The sequence below is a fragment of the Berghia stephanieae genome, chromosome 5 (genome assembly GCF_034508935.2).
Source record: "Berghia stephanieae isolate SIO BIC M18660-M18661 chromosome 5, UCSD_Bste_1.3, whole genome shotgun sequence".
Taxonomy (NCBI): domain Eukaryota; kingdom Metazoa; phylum Mollusca; class Gastropoda; order Nudibranchia; family Aeolidiidae; genus Berghia; species Berghia stephanieae.
The window spans coordinates 62,406,688-62,425,768 of record NC_088364.1 but is presented as its reverse complement, the minus strand read 5'-3'; the positions used below and the strand labels follow the sequence as shown (position 1 = coordinate 62,425,768).

The following is a 19,081-nucleotide window of genomic DNA, read 5'->3' as shown; positions in this document are numbered from 1 at the left end:
ACGTTGTGTCAGTTATCCAGTGTGAGGGTCGGTTACCTCAGATTTTAATGTTGAACACACCCTATGGGCGTTTAAGGGGAATGAGGGGGATACATATCAGTAAGTGAAGTAGTCGCCAATGGGAGCGATCTATATTCATGTTTTCGTCCAACCAGGTTATCGATCACATGATTTGTTGCTGTCGAACAATTGGATATTTCTTCAGAAATGTTAACACGCTGCTTTGTTTATGAAAGTTGTAAACATACCCATGTGTCAAGCTGAACGAAATGACCAATCGTGATGTTAGATATTTCTAAAGCTGTGAACACTTTTCACTATGTGGGTCATTTTGAGCATGCTTTGCAATGTGACCAATGACCTCGAGCACATGGAAAGGGCATATAGATCATGCCCATTATCCAGTGTGCCATATCCCCTATGACCGATTTAAAAAAATGATATGTGAGGTATCAATTTGAAATACTGCTGTACATCCTCAATTTTTATTGGGTTTTTTTTTTTGGTAAAAGTGAGGTTTGGTTAACACACACACACACACACACACACACACACACACACGCGCGCACACCGCGTTAGTGTGTTCAATGTCATAAAATGAAATAATTGAATGAGAACATAGAGCAAGTTATGTTATCAGGCTTGTGTAAATAAGTGCACCTCCATTTCGTAAATTTAACGATGACTCATCTAGCAGTAGTTTCGTTATAAATAACATGCAGCAACAAATTATGTTCATAAAAATAGATTTAAAAAATGAATAACCTCGTTTATCCCAAAAATAAAATTTACAAAAATGTTGTTTTACATTTGATACAACCTAAAATATCAAACCTTGAAAGATGCTCTAATTTTTTACAAAAAGATATGTCAGTCGAGGCAGGCTGATTTTTTGAGGATTTTAAAAAATACGTGTATATTTCTCTCTTGCTTTTTCTGGCACTGTTTCATAAACATATTTCCAGATCTTTTTTTTTTCTTATTCCAGTGCGCCTGTTTTCTAATTTGTCTCTTTGATAATTTCTCAGATGCAGCCCCACGCCAGTCAACCAAAACAGTTTTGTTGAACATGAGGGAAAGCAACGGGTGGACTTTGTGAAATCTATTCCACGCCTCAAGGTGAATTTTAATGGCGTGTTCAACGTCATCGGGAATCAGAGCCCAACCCGGTCTCTGTGTGACCAGGAATATGAGGCAGGTATTTCTGTTGCTTTGACGAAACTGGAGCCGTATTTACAGAACAGATTCTTTCAGTGTGCGAATCTTTATCTGGAACCGTCCAAGAATGTTTCCGTTTTGCTCACTGGGAAAAGGGTGAGTATTTACTTTTTTTCTGAAGAAGAACTTTGGAGTACCGATATTAACCAATGTGTAAATGAAATTTTTAAAAGTAATAATACATATAAACTATACATAGAGACCACGCCAATAAACACGACAGATTTCTAAATCGTTATTATTAGAATTTATGAAAGAAGCTGATATACAGAGAAGAGATAAGACATAGAACGAGATTTTAAAAAAAGTTATCTCAGGATAGAGAAGGATGGAAACTGTTTGTCTGTGGCCTATACCCTGACCAGGGTGAAAAAGGCAATGATGATGATGAATATTTGTGTGCATTATGATTATTCTACAAATTGGATTAGAATTAAATTATGCTTTACATAAGCACAAATCCAGTACGTATTCCAAATTCATTATTGTTTGTATGTGTTACTGAGATTCTACATATTGGATCAGAGCTATTTTTTTCTATTACTTATTTAGAATACTTTTAAAAAATATAAGCGAAGGCAGACAAAAATGAGATATGCTTAACTGGTATATTGTAATGTCGTTCTATTGTCTTATAAAAACCAAAATTAGGAATGACTTTATTTTTAGTTTTTAAAAGTGAAGTTTAAAATAATAATTAGTTACAAATTAACAATTAAATGGGTAGATCGAATAATTTGTTGGGTTTTTTTACTCCATAGATTATAGCAAAAGCCAGTATTGACCTCGTTCCATTGAAGTCCAGCATCGACCTTGCCTCCATGACCAAATGTTCCAGGTTCCTGTCCTTGCACTTCCGAGAGCCATCTCAGCTACTGAGCACGGTTACCCTTGGCAAGAGTTACCTGCCCACATGCCCACCCATCCGTCTCATGCCCCATGGCATTAGGGCCAATTTACATTTTATTTATTATTGCCCAACTGAGTTTTATTACGAGCCAGAGAATTTCAAGTGCATTCATGGTGAGTGGGTGCAAGTAACACGTTCGAATTGTAACAATAATAAAAATGGCAATGTTGTGAGCTTCTTAGCCAGGCAAGCGCATACTATCTATATCTGCTGAAGGTTTTGAGATGAGATTTCACGTTTACAAAACTCTAGAATCTTCCAGGCATGGCTCTGCATTTTATTTTTACGTTTTATTTTTATTTATTCTAATTATTTTTTTCGTTAGACTTTTGATGAAATCAAAAGTTTGAATAAAGCTGAATTAATAAACCAAAAGACAATTGAGGTATATTAGTTTATATGGTGTTGTTTTTTTTAACCTGTGTGTGTGTGTGTGTGTGTGTGTGTGTGTTAGTTTGCGTGTGTGTGTGTGTTTGTGTGTGTGAAGGAGAATGAGGGTTCCATTCAACAACCTGTTAATTAAAATTACTTTTTTTTTGAAAATGTCATCGTACATTTAATTTCTTATCCTTTCCTTTAGTATTGATTTGTTTGTTGTTTTTTGTTGTTTTTTTTCAGTTTTTTGTTTGTTTTTTGTTTTTTTGTTTTTTAACCAATTCAATATTCTTCAGTCTTATTTAAAGCGCTCCGTATATGATTATCCTTTCTTGACAGAACAACTTGCAATGTATTCAACTGGCTGGCATCTCAATGTCGAAGGCCCAATGAGTGACGCCACATGCCAGAGTTCTGCCCATCAGACGGCCGTCCAGATGGTCCGTAGTCTGCAGATGGAAATCCGGCAAAGGATTCACTACAAACACATTTGTAATGGAACCACAGGCGTGGTTCTCATCCCGAGAGATGGAAAGTTTGAAGTTACAAACTCCAAAGTAAGATTGTAAATGTATATAATTTGTTACTATGCGACTATGTCATCTTGTGGTATGACGCTCGCCTTTCGACCGGAAGGTCCAGGGTTCGAGTCCTGCTCTGAGTGACGCATAGTTAAGTCCTTGGGAAAGGCTCTTCCGTCACATTCTCTCTTCCATAATCAAGTGTAGAATGAGTATCTGAGTTGTCTCTCTCGGAGAAAAACTGTTATATTGCCCAACAGTTGTTGACCCCTGTTTGTTAATTGTTGCTGTAAAGCCCGTTGAGCACTTTTAGTGGATATTGTTCTAAAGCTTAGCCACTATCAATTAATGTATCATTACTAATCACCGGAGTTGTGACGTCAGGGACGCAAGCGTCAAGGTGTCTGGTCTTGTTACAAATGCAAGCAATCTTGGACATGGTTAGTGACCGAATGGATTCGCCAAACTCTGGCTATAAAAAGTGGTGTACATATTGTTTAAGAGTTTACGTACCTCTAACCAGCGATATATAAAAATTGCTTCTTTGCCAAATAAACCATTTTTAAACGCATTAGGCATATTAATTCATGACAATGCTCCATATAGATGTTCCTAATCATTCTTTGTATATTTTATTACATTTTGTGCATCATTTTTTGTGGTGTAAGTATGCGTTAGAAAAAAAAACAATAAATTCACGATCATGAGTCATCATCGTGGTTTATGATCTGCGCTCAAATTGATTAAGGGCACGTTTTATGAAGGTTGCTAAAGCATATAACTTTCACAAAGGAACCTAGCAATAAGCCATGACTATATTTTGTTTACACGGACGTTATTTTGTATTAGTATGTTACTTGAACGGGGTCAGAAAACATTCATTTTTCAAATTAAAATGCACTGAATCAAAACCATGTCATTCTTGAATGAGTGACACATTTAAGCCGTCGATTGAACTATAGTATTAATTATGGTTAAAGTTCGAAAGAAGCATGCAATTGTTTTTCTGTTTCAATTAAACACAATCATAAACTTTAAAGTAAGCTTCATATGGATACTATGCGTTTAGGTAAAGACTCACAATATCCGTCAGCCGGATATAACGTACCAGCACAGAAAACTATGTGTATCTGAACGTTTGTAGTCCGATTGATAGAATTTAGTGAGCACTATTCAGTAAATGGCTGTGTAAAAACAATTACAAATATCTTAGTGACGTCAACTTCGTTTCCTCTATATAATGTTACTATTGAGGAAAATAATAACATTTGCCGTGCTGCTGTATTTTCAGATGTCAATAGAATTAGTCATTTCCATCACGAGCCTAAAAGACATCAAGACAGACGCCAGGGCTTGTATGGCCGATATTCACAGACGTCTCGAGACGATGTTGGCTGGTCCGAAAACCACCATGATTGATAGGGTAAACCAACTGTGTCAATCTGGGTTGTTTACAATGACTACACATCCAAGATTGACCTACACACAATGGGAATGCCGACACGGTTCTGTCTACAACTCACACACTGGGAGGTGTGACTCACCCAATGTCAATTTTCCAGACTTTCATACTAAAGGTAAGGTGACACGGACAGTTTAATAGAACTCAGTTGTTTCGGCTATTGGTATAATTTACCTAATCGAAGCATCTGTAACACACTGTATAGTCACATAGAACAACTTCAAAAGACGGCTAACGTCTACGTCATGGAACAAGACCGGCGAAGGGATAGAGCTCCGGTGGTCGCTGGTTCGGAAAAGTTAGTAGTAATTGAGTAAGCTATTGATATTTATTATTTTATTATTATTTGGATCGGAATTCGTGTAAGACTTTGGGAGCCACGGGCGTGGCAAACATATAAATTCTGGGTAGGGTGTTTGGGCTTCGCATGGTGGTAAGCAATAGGTCTTATTCTATGTTTTATCTGCCCTCTATGTGTTTCCTGAGTTTTAAAAAATCTTTTTTCTTGGAATAGAATTATTGATTTTGTCCTGGCCCTTGCCGGAGCCTTTGACTGAGAGGTAAACAGTCAATGTATAGTGTTAGTTTTTGGGGGTGATATTATTTTTCGTTGTAAATTATCTTTCTGTTATATATTGATAGTTACATTTGTTTATATTTTGAACATATCTTGTCAATATTTGAGTGAATTCATCCAGGTGGAATCCTGTGCTGGTGTCTTGATGAGACTTTATAGGTGATCTCAAACTAAGTACATGAATTGTATGCTCTTGGAACTACAGCTTTGTTTCCTACATCAACCTTTGACTTACTTATTTTCGTGTGCTTTTAATAACTCTAGTCTTTCTTCAGCATCCCATTCTCTATATTTTTATTGGCGATGAAATGACTCCTTTGATTGTGTCGCTAGCGCTTTGAAACCTTTGATAACAACAAACGACAATAACAATTGTTTTGGTGTGGATCTATGTAAGACTTTGGGGCCTTTAACGTGGCAAACATATAATTTGTTACCAATTTAAAACGGTATTATGGTTGGACGACCTTGGTGCTTATAATTGAATTTTCAGCTCAACTGACTTTTTCACCGACATAATACCGACGTGTACTTATTTTCAGGTCTGATAACCCAAATCGTTATGGACTCGTTGTCGTTTTGGAAATACACGCTCTCAAAACAATTTTAAAAAAAGATGTTCCATTCCAACAACATTAATGTTTTTCAAAAAGCCCATAAATAAGTTTGGGTCTTAGACCTGCTTATATGTATACCTCGCATAATACCAATGCTTCGGGCGTGAGTCATTTTTTGCTTATGATAGAATTTGTTCAATTCAAGTTAAGGCTGGTTTTCCAAAACTCATTAAGTCGATTTTTCTACTTTTTGAGATTTTCCATCTATGAGATAGATTTAAACGTAAATTTTATTATTAGTATCAAATGGCACCAACAAATCCTAGATTTGTGTGGATTTGAAGCTTAAATATGATAAAATACTAGGCCGAATGAGAAATTGTAGGGGAATTAATCCTCAATATCTCAAAATGGGAAAAAAGGAGTGAGGGAGTTTTGAAAAAAAACATTCTTCAAATATATCGAGGACTAATTCAACTTTAAGTATTAATTTTCATTTCTTTGTAACTCCAGGGATCAAGAGTAAGCGCTATACACGATCATCAAAGCACGAGGCGGATCTCACGGATGTTATAACGACACCAAGTTGGAATAGGAACCCACCATCATGTCATGGTAAGATGGATATGTTACTGCTTGAAGCTCGGAGGGGGAAAAATAACGATAAGTGTTGAATTGTAAGCTTCAATTTATTAGACAAAGACAGATACTGTGGACGTTTCGGGTTTTACATTTATCATCAAATCACGATGAATGAAACACTTAAGGACGAATGAGATATGTTTTGAATTCACTTACTGTTTTATTCATCATTATTAGGAAACAACATACAACATTTGATATGTAATGCATATAAATCAAAAATAAAGAGAGAGAGAGAGAGAGAGAGAGAGAGAGAGAGAGAGAGAGAGAGAGAGAGAGAGAGAGAGAGAGAGAGAGAGAGAGAGAGAGAGGAGAGAGAGAGAGAGAGAGAGAGAGAGAGAGGGGGAGAGAGAGAGGGGGAGAGAAAAAAAAAAGGGGGGGGGGGGGGGAAGCGGTGTTTGCCATATCGTTAATTAAATGCACTAACTCATAAATACCCAAATTTGTCCATGTGACCAGATGTGATGGCTCCAATAATCCACAACTGTCCAGAGAGAGAAGTGACCATCGTGCTGGGTCATATGGGTCCCAAGTATCTGACCATTCCACTGCCCACTGCTATTGACAACTCATTGCAAGCTGTCAGATTGGCCTATGAACCCTCAGACTTTGCCATGCCTTACAAATTCTCTAAGGTGAAGATTTAAAAAAAAATTATAATAAGAGATGATTAACTGTGAACTTTTGTGTAAAACTTCACCTCACCTCACCTCGTCACCTCACGTCATGTCACCAAAACTCGCCTCACCTCACTTCACCCCACCTCATCCCAGCTTTTTGACCTTGCAATGATTTTATTCTGTTTTCGCCTGGCCTTTCTCAATAACATAATTTATTCTAAATATACCAACTTTTACGCCAACAATATTTTCCTCCACAGAATATGAGTATTGTCATCAGTGCCTCGGACTCCACAGGGAACACAGCAGTGTGTAACATGACTGTCGTTGTGCTAGGTAAAAACCATTAAAGTCTTGTTTATTTCATGGGGTTACTTTCGCTTGAAAGAGATAATGCATGAACATTCCACAATGGTTTTGGGTAAATTGTGTCATTTAAAAACTTTTAGCTATATTCAGGTCATTTTTTATTTAATGGAGCTTTTATATAGAATAACTAATTCCCTTTGTCTTAGTTTTTCTTGGGTGCTTTAATTGTAATTCTAGAACTTTTTACTATCCCATTTTCTTCCTTTTTCTGGCGCTGATATGACCTTAATGTGTTACAAGCGCCGTAAAACCCTTAAAACCATAAACAAATAAATACTGATAAGTTGTACTAGACACATTCTCTAGGCCCATGGAGTCGAAATTTATCCCGGTATCAGTAGCGTGGACAATAGCAATTACTTACCACCTTTTTAATAGAATGCCAGTCTATTGCAAATTGCTTTCCGCCAGTGCTCACTGACCCAGCCTCCCAATCAGTGCTTGATGGAAGGGAGAATCGGAAGAAAAAAATTCTGAACTTCACCCAGGATCGAACTCATTCTCTTTGTATGCGAAGTGAGTGCTCTACCAACTGACCTATCGGTAACCCCTAGATAATGGTGAGATACTCTTAAACAGATTTTCAAATGTGCAATTTATCCTGTTTTGATTTTGTTTAAAGTAAAAGAAAATAATTTTTTGTGGGTTGAATTTGATAATTTTCTTTTTCTCCTTGTTGTGTCTGACACGTCGATGGTCAGCGGAACAAACCTCTGAAGTCTCGATTTTCACGATCGGCGGATCAAATCGTTGAAGTCTACATACGAGCTTTGAGCACCGTGTTTCAGAGCTGCCTACTTGAAATTTCAAAAATTCGTAATTTCCAAGGGAAAAAAGGAAAAAAAATCCACTTTAAATAGATTTAGAAATAGATAAATTGCCCTCACCATGACCAAAAATCATCTCAAGTTCTGAATATAGGTTCTGAGGAACTAAACTTTCCTTTTCAATAAGATTTATTGAGTCAAAGAGGAAAATCCAGTTCTGTAGCTGGAGCCAAAAATTCGTAGAAATACGAGGACTAGGCAGGTCTGCCTGTTTTGTTTAATTTTTGGCGGATCAGACCTCTCTTTGTGGGTTCTATGTTTGTCTCTGGATGAAACTTTAAGGTGATCTCAAACTAAGTACGCAGATACTTTGCTTTTGCAATCTACATCTGTTCCATATTCGAACCATTCTCCTTTGTCTTACCTTTTCTCGTATGCTTTTAATTGTCAATTTTAATGTTTTGTCTATCCCATTTAACTTTTAAAAAGCGGAATATCAACTAATCGTGCTCAAGTCGCTTTATAAAGGTTCCTTGACCAACAGCAACACATAACATGTAGAACGAGACATGACACCTTTTAGGCGATATAACATCTTTTTTTCCGACAGAGACAGCGTCGTTAACGGCCATGTACCCATTTTATACCTTAGTACGGTGAGGGGATGTGAGTAAAGAGCCTTTTCCAAGGACTCAACTATGCGTCGAGCGAGGCTCAAAACCCAAGACCTTCCTATCCGAAAGCGTGTCATATCATCAGACCACATAGCCGCACATTTTCATCCTTTGTGTCTAGCGCTGAAATGACCTAAATGTGTTGCAACCTCCTTAAACCCTTAAAAACAAACAATATTCTTTTGCAAATTAAATGTGTTATAGTTCATTGGAATACAATTCACCATCTCGTCGACAGATCATATCCCACCAGTCATCACCTGTCCAACTGAGACACTGACGATTCCTGTTCCATCAACCTCCATTCCCCAAAACGACACCCCTATCAAACATCTTCTACTCGGAGCTGCTCAAGTTTGGGACAATAGTGGATCGGTTACTGTAACCTATGACGTCAGGAGTGACGTCACTGGGAAGGCTACGGGACCCAATATTAGTGTTGTCACAGCTACTGCTTGGGATGGAAGTTTAAACACGGCAACATGTAAATTCTTTGCGCGTTTTGTAGGTGGGTAAAAAACTAAGATGTGGCAATAACAGCTTCATAAAAGAAATAGATAAATGATAATAAATAATAAAATAATGTATAATTGGGTAAATTAAAGACGTCAGTATGAAAAATGGAGATAACAAAGTTACAGATATTCATCTGAAAAGGTGTGTCAAACAAGCAATTCCAGACAATATAGAAACTAGCTTGTGTACACGTGGACGCCCAGAGCAGACGATGGAGCGCATCCTTAGAGAATGCGAGGATGCGCCCAGCTGCACTGACCATCACCTAAGAGTCTGCTCCACAGATGCTGTGGAGTGGGTTCGATGTTGGAGCGACAAGATAAGATGATGATGCTTTGTCTGACACTGTTTGATACACACCTTTTCAAATGTTTATCTCACACCAGTGCCTGCTCCCTGCTTTATCACCTTTTAGGGCGCAACGTGGCTCAGCTGTCTTTCCTTCGTACCCAGAAGGTACTGAGTTCGATCATCCGCCGCTGCGCTGTGTGGCCTTGAGCAAGTCACCTCGCCCTAGCTCAATTTGCGGCGCTGCACTGCGGCTGACGCCTGGGTTATTCCAGTCATCTCTGGGAATAGACCCAGAGAAAAATTTCTCTATGCGATGTATAAAGAGAATTTATTTATTTATTTATTTATTTATTTATTTATTTATTTACTTATTTATTCAATTTATTTAATTGATTTTTTTTTTGCGGGGGGGGGGGGGGGGGGGGGGGGGGGTGTTCACATTTTCAAAACAAATATCGTTTGAAATAATTCCAGATGACAATTGCTGTGTGTCCAATTTGGCCACACCTGTGAGCGGCCACAAGAAATGCGTTGAGATTGGGGGTGACCCAGGAGGTGTGTCATGTGCTGTGACCTGTGAGACTGGTAAATCATTTGCTGTGTCCCCACCTTTGCAATACATCTGTGCCAACAACAATGTCCAATGGATACCAAGTGACAGAGTGCCTGATTGTTATGGTAAGAAAATAGTTTGTCTTAACTATATAAAGAACTGAACAAGTGTGTATGAAAGGTGCTAGACAAAGTAAGAAATTAAAATTACAAGATAAAAAAAAAACATCCCAAAAAATGAGTCGACCTCAACTGGGGATCGAACCTCAGACCTTCTGATTACCGGTCAGACGTGCTACCGTGAGTGGTGAAAAAGGAAAAGGCTCTTTGCTCACATTCTCTCGCCGTACTCAGGTGTAAAATGAGCACCTGGTCGCTAACAGCGATGTCTCTGAAAAGAAAATTGTAATATCGCTTAACAGTCGTCCTCCTACATGTTAAGTGTTGTGTTGGCTAGGAACTCCTTGTAAAGCGCTTTGGTCACGCTTAATGGATATTGGGCCATATAAATGCTAATGTTAAATTCTGGAGTCACTGTTATAGTATGTATCGTTCGTAATAAATGTTTAATTGTTTTAAACGTTTCGTGATTCCTTTTGTTTAGCTTAATATCCTGTTCGTCTGTCTTCTTCTATCCTACTTGGTGCACTCGTATGGAAGTTGTACCATCAAGCCGACTCACTTTGTCACTATAGCTTTCTCTTCATTTCTCCATCTTGGCTCATCATAATCTAAGGATGTGAGCCCGGAGACTCCACTCTGAGGGTCCTTCTACTTCTATTCTATGTTACGGACCGCATTTGTCTGCTGTCTTAGGACAAAGCGGTTGACTTGAACCTCTCTGATAAACACCCGTAACAGTCACACATGTTTGGTTTCCGTGTACGAGATGTGTTATTTTGTGCGGCTATGTGGTCTTGTGGTATGACACTTCCTTTCGGATCAGAAGGTCATGGGTTCGAGCCCCGCTTGACGCAGAGTTGAGTCCTTGTAAAAGACTCTGTACTCACATTCTCTCAACATGCTCAGGTGTAAAATGAGTACCTGGCCGTTAACAGCGTTGTTTCTGTCCGAAAAATTGTAATATCGCCTAACAGGCGTCATGTCTCGTCCTACATGTTAAGTGTTGCTGTTGACCAGGGACCCCTTGTAAAGCGCTTTGAGCACGTTCAGTGGATATTGCGCTATATAAAAGCTCATTTTTTTTTACGAGATGTTTTTGTTTTGTTTTGCCAGACGCTCATCTTCCAGATTTTGAGATGTCTTACACGTTCAACATCAGCTACAGAGACATCGCCATTGTAGAGTGTGTCAAAAGTGCTGGACTTAGTGTGAAGAGTTCCATTGAAACAATATTCCATCCTCTGTGTGGAGCGTCAGCCATGGAGGTGTTGAATTTTACCGTGGATATTCGTGATGTGCTTTACCAGTACCCAGCGTCCAAAATGGTGAGTCAATGATATGGCTTATGTATTATTTATGGACTTATTTCAAAAAAGGTCTTTTCTGTTTTCCTCCCACAGTCCCAGGTTCACTCCCCACTGCTGCCTACTTCCCATAACTTTGTTTATCGGGTTTCGTGGGGTTTCGGCGTGTTTTGGCGGGTTTCAGTGGATTTCGGTAGGTTTCGGCGGGTTTCGTAAAAATGAATGGCCGTTCAATCATCGCATGGTCAATTACCATACAGCCCCACTGTTATTGCTATTGTTATTGCTATGGACAGGGACCGCTTGGAAAGCCCTTTGGCACGTTTAGTGAATATTGCTCTATATAAAAGCTCAATTTAAATATATATGTATAGTTTAATACTGTGGTTATTAATGCCTGCTCCCCCTTCATCATACTGAGAGCAATCAGCTAAACACAACAACAATATTAAATCATGCTCCTACCGTGTGTTGTAATTTTTTTTGAAAACTCGATAGATATCAAGCACAATCAGCGTGCTGTTACACACAACACACGATGGCCCACCCTCCCAATCACCTATCGCCGTGTTGTGTGGAACCCAGAGCATCCCAGAGGTAGGCGAGTGGATCAATGCAAGCCTGAGACGTCAGTGTTTAGGGAAGGATATTGCCCCAGTTTTCGACCGTCCAAGAAAAAATATTACGTGTGTTACGGGATGGATTTTGGTGAATTCTATGTGTGGTAAGTGTGTTATATTATTTTTGTCTGCATGACACATCAATCAACGCATGCTTATAATATTATAAGAGGTCAGAAAATTGGCATCCTTTTATTGCAGACATTTTCACAAAGGGAGCGATCTATATTCATGTTTTCGTCCAACCCAGTCATCGATCACTTGATTTGTTGCTGGACAACGATTGGACATTTCTCAATGTATCTAAACACGCTGCTTTGTTTATGAAAGTTGTAAACACACACACGAGTCATGCTGAGCAAAATGACAATTTGTATCTTTGGATATTTCTCAAACTGTGAACACTTTTCACTGTGTAGGTCATCTTGAGCACACTTTGCAATGTGACCAATGACCTCGAGCACATGGAAATGTAATATAGATCATGCCTCTTCTTCTTTGCACATATTGATCCTCATCACGTGCGACTATTATTATTATTATTATTATTATTATTATATTATTATTATTATTATTATTATTATTATTATTATTATTATTATTATTATTATTATTATTATTATTATTATTATCCTTCAAGTTGAGTGCCCAGCAGGGACATTTTGGTCAGCCTCTAAATGTCATGAGTGTCCAGTTGGAAGCTACCAGAGTGTGTCAGGAGAAACCTATTGTCACGCATGTGTGTCAGGATACACTACACGCTCTATAGGATCGACACGTGAAGAGGACTGTTATGGTAATCGTGTTCTTATTAAACTTGTTTTGCTTTTATTTAATTAGGTTATTATTATAGTGCTTGAATTAGAAACTAAAGGTGTGTATAATAGCCATACAAAACGTTAATAAGGGCCAAGACAGAGTGGGCCCACGTTTCTTAAAACTTCACACTACATTCTCTCTTGTTCACATTGCTTCCTCAACGGATGAACCATACGGGAACAGGTGCACCCACAAAATTCACGGCTTACCTTGATCCTCATCTCAAACTGCCGGACGGACTGTGAAATTCGTTTTAGGTCTACTGACTGCAGCAATAAAATTTCTTTCACATTCCATCCGTGGGGGGAGGGGGGGGGGAGGGTGACCTCTTGAAACAAGGGGCCACGTGTGTATTTTTTTTAATTTTCTAATTGTCAACAAGACAGAAGAACCTGGACATGGCAATCACCAGGGGACAGAGCAAGGAACCAGATAGACTTTATAGCAGTATCATCAAGATTCAGAAATGGCATATTAAATTGCAAAACCTACCCAGGCGCCGATGTAGACAGTGACCATGTCCCAGTTGTTTGTACAATAAGGATAAAGTTTAAAGCTATTCAGAGAACAGCTGGTAGAATAAAGAGGGATTACAGGTTATGCAAAGACAATGGCATACAAACAAAAATGAGAGAAGAATTTGAAAATGCACTCATGATACAAAGCCAAAGTGAACCTGATAATGAAAAATGTGAAAAACAATTTGATATATTCCAAAAGTGTGTCAAAGCAACTGCAGAAAAGCATTTACCAAAAGCTCAAATAAACAGCAAAAAGGAATGGATGACAAATGAAATTCTAAACCTATTTGAAGAAAGACGAAAATGCAACAGAGGGTCTGCAGAATACCAAACATTGAACAACCACATTAAATCCAAATGCATCGAGGCACACGAGAACTATCTAGACTGGAAATGCTGCGAAATCGAAAGAGAATACAAACCCAACCCCCAACAAGCTCACCAAAGAATAAAAGAACTATCAGGGAAAAGGAAAAGCAAAGCAGCAGGAAGTTGTATCCAAACAAACAAGGGGAACTGCTATTTGAAGAACAACATATAGAAAACCGAGGGTAGAATACATAGGCGAACTGTACAATGATCCAAATAGAAATGAACCACCACTGAAATTCAAAGAACCATTAAGCGGACCAAACATCACCAAAAGTGAAATTGAACATGCCATGGAACGAATGAGGGATGGTAAAGCAACAGGCCCTGATGAAATATCTGTAGAGGTATTAAAAAGCCTAGGAGATCTAGCAATTGATGAACTTCACATATTATTCAACAATATATACAATACTGGGAAAATTCCAGAAGATCTCTGTAACTCTATTTTCATAGCAATACCAAAGAAAGCAGGTGCAGTCAGATGCGAAAATTTTAGAACTATAAGTTTAATAAGCCACATCAACAAAATACTGTTGCGTATAATTATCAACAGGCTAAGGAATAAGATTAACCCCGAAATCGCAGAAGAACAATATGGATTCCAACCTGACAGAGGGACAAGGAACGCAATATACCTCCTCCGTGTTTTAAGTGAAAGAGCTATACAGGTTCAGACCCCACTATACCTCTGTTTTGTCGACTACAAAAAAGCTTTTGATAGAGTACGCCACGAAGAAATACTAAAACAACTGCACTCCATTGGCGCTGATGAGAAAGACCTCAGACTCATGCAAACATTATACTACACCCAGCAGGCATCTATCAAAATCGGAAACTCTACAGGAAATTCCATTCCTATTAAGAAAGGAGTCCGTCAAGGGTGTGTTGCCTCACCAGATCTGTTTAATCTATACCAAGAAACAATCATGAGGGGCATAAATAATATGGAGGGAATAAAAGTGGGAGGTCACAACATAAATAATATAAGATACGCAGACGATACGGTACTCATTGCAACATCAGAAATCCAACTTCAAAAGATTGTTGACAAAGTGGTAGTAGATAGTGAAGCCAAGGGAATGGAAGTGAATATCACCAAAACGGAATGCATGGTAATACAGAAAAACCCCGAAAACAACAACACCTGCAATATAACGATTCACGGCGAGCAACTTACCAACGTAGAAAGTTTTAAATACCTAGGTTCAATAGTGACAACAGATGGAAGATGTAACCGAGACATACGAGCAAGAATAACTCAAGCCAAACAGGCCTTCATGGACCTGGGAAACATTTTGAAAAACAAACAGATGTCGTTCGGGATTAGATTCCGAGTCTTGAAGTGCTACGTGTGGCCAATCTTGTTATACGGATGCGAAAGCTGGACTACAAATGCAGAAACACAAAAGAACATTGAAGCTTTTGAAATGTGGTGCTTGAGAAGGATGCAGAGAATATCGTATACTGCACACAAAACGAACGAAGAAGTGCTAAAACAAACATACCAACAAAGGAAACTAATGCCCTTAATAGTGGATCGACAACTATCCTTTTTCGGACACATAGTAAGGAAAGATAAGAATGAATACCTGGCAAGTTGTGGAAAAATACCTGGTAAACGCGCCCGGGGGAGACAAAGAAAAACACTCATAGACCAACTGAAGGGCTTCAGCAGCCTAACAATCCAGGAGCTGTTTGAAAAGGCAAGAGACAGGGAGGAATGGAGAGAGATAATTCATGCAGTATCCGAAGCCTGGACCAGGCATGGAACCTAGAAGAAGAAGAAGAATTGTCAACATAGATGATGAACGTTTGATTGCAGCTGTGGAAAAGCATCTACTTTAAATAACAAAGCAAACAATCAATATTCGAACGGAATATGTATTCATTTATTCAAAAACAATGGGCCGAAGTCGGTCTTGAAGTTGGAGAAGAAGGTACTCTCTCTCTCTCTCTCTCTCTCTCTCTCTCTCTCTCTCTCTCTCTCTCTCTCTCTCTCTCTCTGTGTGTGTGTGTGTGTGTGTACGCTTTTCTCCGCTTCAGCCAATAAAGCATCATCAATCGAAAACACGAGAGAGCAACCACGCCTGACGCCATCTTGAACGTATAAATGACAGACGGGATGTGGGTCCACTCCATAGATAAAACAACTCCTAGTAGTCTGTGGTCCACTCTGCTTGCATTTCCACATTTCTTATTTTCACGGTACAACCTCGAAAAGTGCGAGTCTAGTGTGAAGTTGTATGCAATGTGAGTGTGGACCCACTCTGTCCCTAGGACATCACAAGCGCTTTGAGCATTACATAATTTTGAACATGCTCTATATAAATGCCATCTTTTTTCTAAGTCATTAAAACCTTATTGAAAATTAAATTTGATGCCAGATTACATAATTTTACGGATTTCGAAGTGTTTTTCATCCTTCTCTGAGCACTACAATATTTATCTCCCGAAAAAAGTACGAATTTTTAAAGTTTCAAGTAGACAGGTTTGGGTAAATGTTACTAACATATGTGACCAAGCGTCTCAAAACGGTATTATGTTTAAATCGTTGCTAAGGAATCCAAATGAAGTCAATCTGATTAAGAATTTGAAATGTCGGTTATTATTTTTAGCTGCCCAATGACTGCTGGGTGGACAGGAGGTGTGTGTGTGTTGGGGGGGGGGGGGGGGGTCAGAAAAAGATTTCGATGTCACCTGGGATTGATCTCCGTACTTTTACATGTGAAGCGAGTGCTATACCAACTAAGCAATCGGAATCCCCATTTGCCCACTTGGATTATGACGTACCTCACCTCGATTGTGTAGACGTGTCATGTCAGGCAATATGTTAAAAAGGCTATGGGCCAATAGACACTTAGATAACCACGCCTCTCGGACAATCGTCATTATGTAAATAATGGCAATGATGGGTAAACATAGCAAACTACACAAGTTTTACTATAAATAGTATGTGTCTAAGTAAAATACCCACTGCTCTACCGCTTGATCGAACCAGGTGTTAACTTAAACGTTTATAATATGATCGAGAAAATCGTGTGATAACTAGTCATCCATTTAGCGGTATAAAAACAATAATAATGATCGCAGAGAGGTCGATTTCAGTCATGTTATTGTTTGTAAATCATTGAGATGTTGATGTTGTAAACAAACAGCTATATTTGTCCGACCACGTGAGTAGGTGTGTCACAAATTCCATGTTTTGATTGATCAAAACTTTACTGGTTAATTATGTCCAAAGTCTTAAAGTTATCTTCAATATTATTATTATTATCTTCAACTATTCAATTTAGCATTATGTCAAGTGAATAACTACTCCCCCGATGGCCTTGACCCTTGCCTGCCTTGTCCTGTGGGGACATACCAACATGCCAGAGGTGTCACGTGGTGTAACAGCTGTGCTGACAGGAATTCCTCTTCTGACCGATTTTGTCAAGGTATGTTCAAAAATTAGCATGAACATTTCACATTGTTGCGCATGGTGTGATTTCTATTCAACAAATAGGTCACCCAACTACATACAAGTTCATTCTGTGCTGAGCATAGAAATTTATTTTAAAAGGTGAAGGTCGGAATTCATTATTCAATACAACTTCCGTTCGGTGCAGATTATAGAAAAATGATTTTAAAAGGTGAAGGTCAGAAGTAATTAATTTTTCGATAAATGGCTGCTTACCTTGACCTTCGATTTAAATTGTTTAAGCCAATAATAATATTCACAAGCGGTCGTTAATGCATTTTTAGCTTGTCTCGTTTATTCCTATTAGAGACTACATAAAGGGTGTTCTAATTACAGTTTTTACTTTTATTTTGCCAGATGTCTGTAGCCCAGGGACATACAGTTTGATTGGAAAATCACCTTGTTACCAATGTCCACAAAACACTTACAACCCTGGCTATGGTATGAAGCACTGTCTGCCGTGTCCTGATGGATTCGTCACAGAAAAGGATGGGGCAGACGATTTAAGTTTTTGCTTAGGTATCTAGACCGTGTCTATATGTATTTTTTAAAACAAGATAAACAAAAACATTTACTTACTTTATTTTTTCTCTAAGTGATACTAGGCTGCTAGAAGCTGTGGACTGTAAAAATAAATAAACAACTATGAATAGAACAGCTTCAAAAAAGAACAACGGTAATCAGAAGGTCTGAGGTTTGATCTCCAGTCGAGGTCGACTGATTTTTTGGGATGGTTTTCTTTTTTTAATTTTCTTTTCTTTCTTGCTTTGTCTGGCACCTTTCATACACACCTGTTCAGTTCCTTATCTTACACCGGTGCCTGCTCCTTATTTTGTTAATTTGATAGTTACATTTTCTGATTGACAAAAATCAAACACGAAACAAATAGACAAGTAAAAGAATATAAAATTTGTCTCCACGATTGTTTTACTTTTTCTTTATTCACTGATTTATTTCCAGAGTATAATCCATGTGAGAAAAGTCCGTGTCTAAATGGCGGCAGTTGTGTCAAGAGAGGTCATCAAGCCATTTGCAACTGTTCTACTGGATATACGGGTAAGAACGAGAACCAGTTTCTGATCTTCTGCAATAAAAATATTGGATAATTGCTTCATTGGAATATTTGAGTGTAGTCCTCTTTGTGGGCTCATGTGCTTATGTCTGGTTGAGACTTTAAGGTGATCGCAAACTATGCGCATTGATTGTGCTCTTGGAATTTGCATCTGCTGTAAATCTGTAATCTATTTGAGCCATTCCCCTGTGTCTTGCCTTTTCTTGTGTGCTACAGGTTAAGTGTTGCTGTTGGCCAAGGACCCTTTGTAAAGCTCTTTATTGCTCTCCCCCCCCCCCCACCATACTGGGCAGGATGGTCACTTACTGAGTCGTCTATCCCCCTATATCTGTTTTCCTGCTTTTTGTCTTTGTCTTGGAATGAGATTACTTGGTTTTGTCCTGGTCCTGACTTGAAAGTCAAATGTCAAGTTATAGTTTTGGAAGATAAATTATTATTATTTCTCTTGTAAATCATCTCGCTAATGTGTATTGTTATATTTGAAGAGTGTTTCTGTTCCCATTTTGAGATATTGAGGATTATTTGACGTAACCTAGTAATTAGTCTCAGTTTAAGCTTGTGAACGTGCTGCCTCAGTAAATGACTAAAACTTGGCCAAACTTAGTCCGTGGGACATTCTTAGTCAGCTCACATGAAATCTGATTTTTTATTCAAGTCCTTGGCTCAAAGTCCGCGTTCATGAAAACGTCCCCAGGTCTTCATATCCCTCCAGTGGTTTTTAAGAGTAAAGCTTAAACTT

At 38.5% G+C, this 19,081-nt stretch overlaps 1 protein-coding gene across 3 annotated transcripts in view; it reads left to right on the top strand.

Annotated features, from left to right (window-relative positions):
* LOC144973372 (uncharacterized) overlaps positions 1-19,081 on the top strand; it is a 90,672-nt gene that overhangs the window by 33,816 nt on the left and 37,775 nt on the right. For all 3 annotated transcript variants that reach the window (XM_078915712.1, XM_078915714.1, XM_078915713.1), the window contains 15 exons: positions 1,029-1,314; positions 1,980-2,241; positions 2,843-3,060; positions 4,316-4,601; positions 6,134-6,235; positions 6,722-6,897; positions 7,143-7,218; positions 8,931-9,200; positions 9,974-10,177; positions 11,288-11,499; positions 11,977-12,202; positions 12,739-12,894; positions 17,104-17,247; positions 17,628-17,789; positions 18,231-18,326. In XM_078915712.1, the coding sequence (XP_078771838.1) occupies positions 1,029-1,314; positions 1,980-2,241; positions 2,843-3,060; positions 4,316-4,601; positions 6,134-6,235; positions 6,722-6,897; positions 7,143-7,218; positions 8,931-9,200; positions 9,974-10,177; positions 11,288-11,499; positions 11,977-12,202; positions 12,739-12,894; positions 17,104-17,247; positions 17,628-17,789; positions 18,231-18,326 (2,876 nt within the window). The remainder of the gene's footprint in view (positions 1-1,028; positions 1,315-1,979; positions 2,242-2,842; positions 3,061-4,315; positions 4,602-6,133; positions 6,236-6,721; positions 6,898-7,142; positions 7,219-8,930; positions 9,201-9,973; positions 10,178-11,287; positions 11,500-11,976; positions 12,203-12,738; positions 12,895-17,103; positions 17,248-17,627; positions 17,790-18,230; positions 18,327-19,081) is intronic.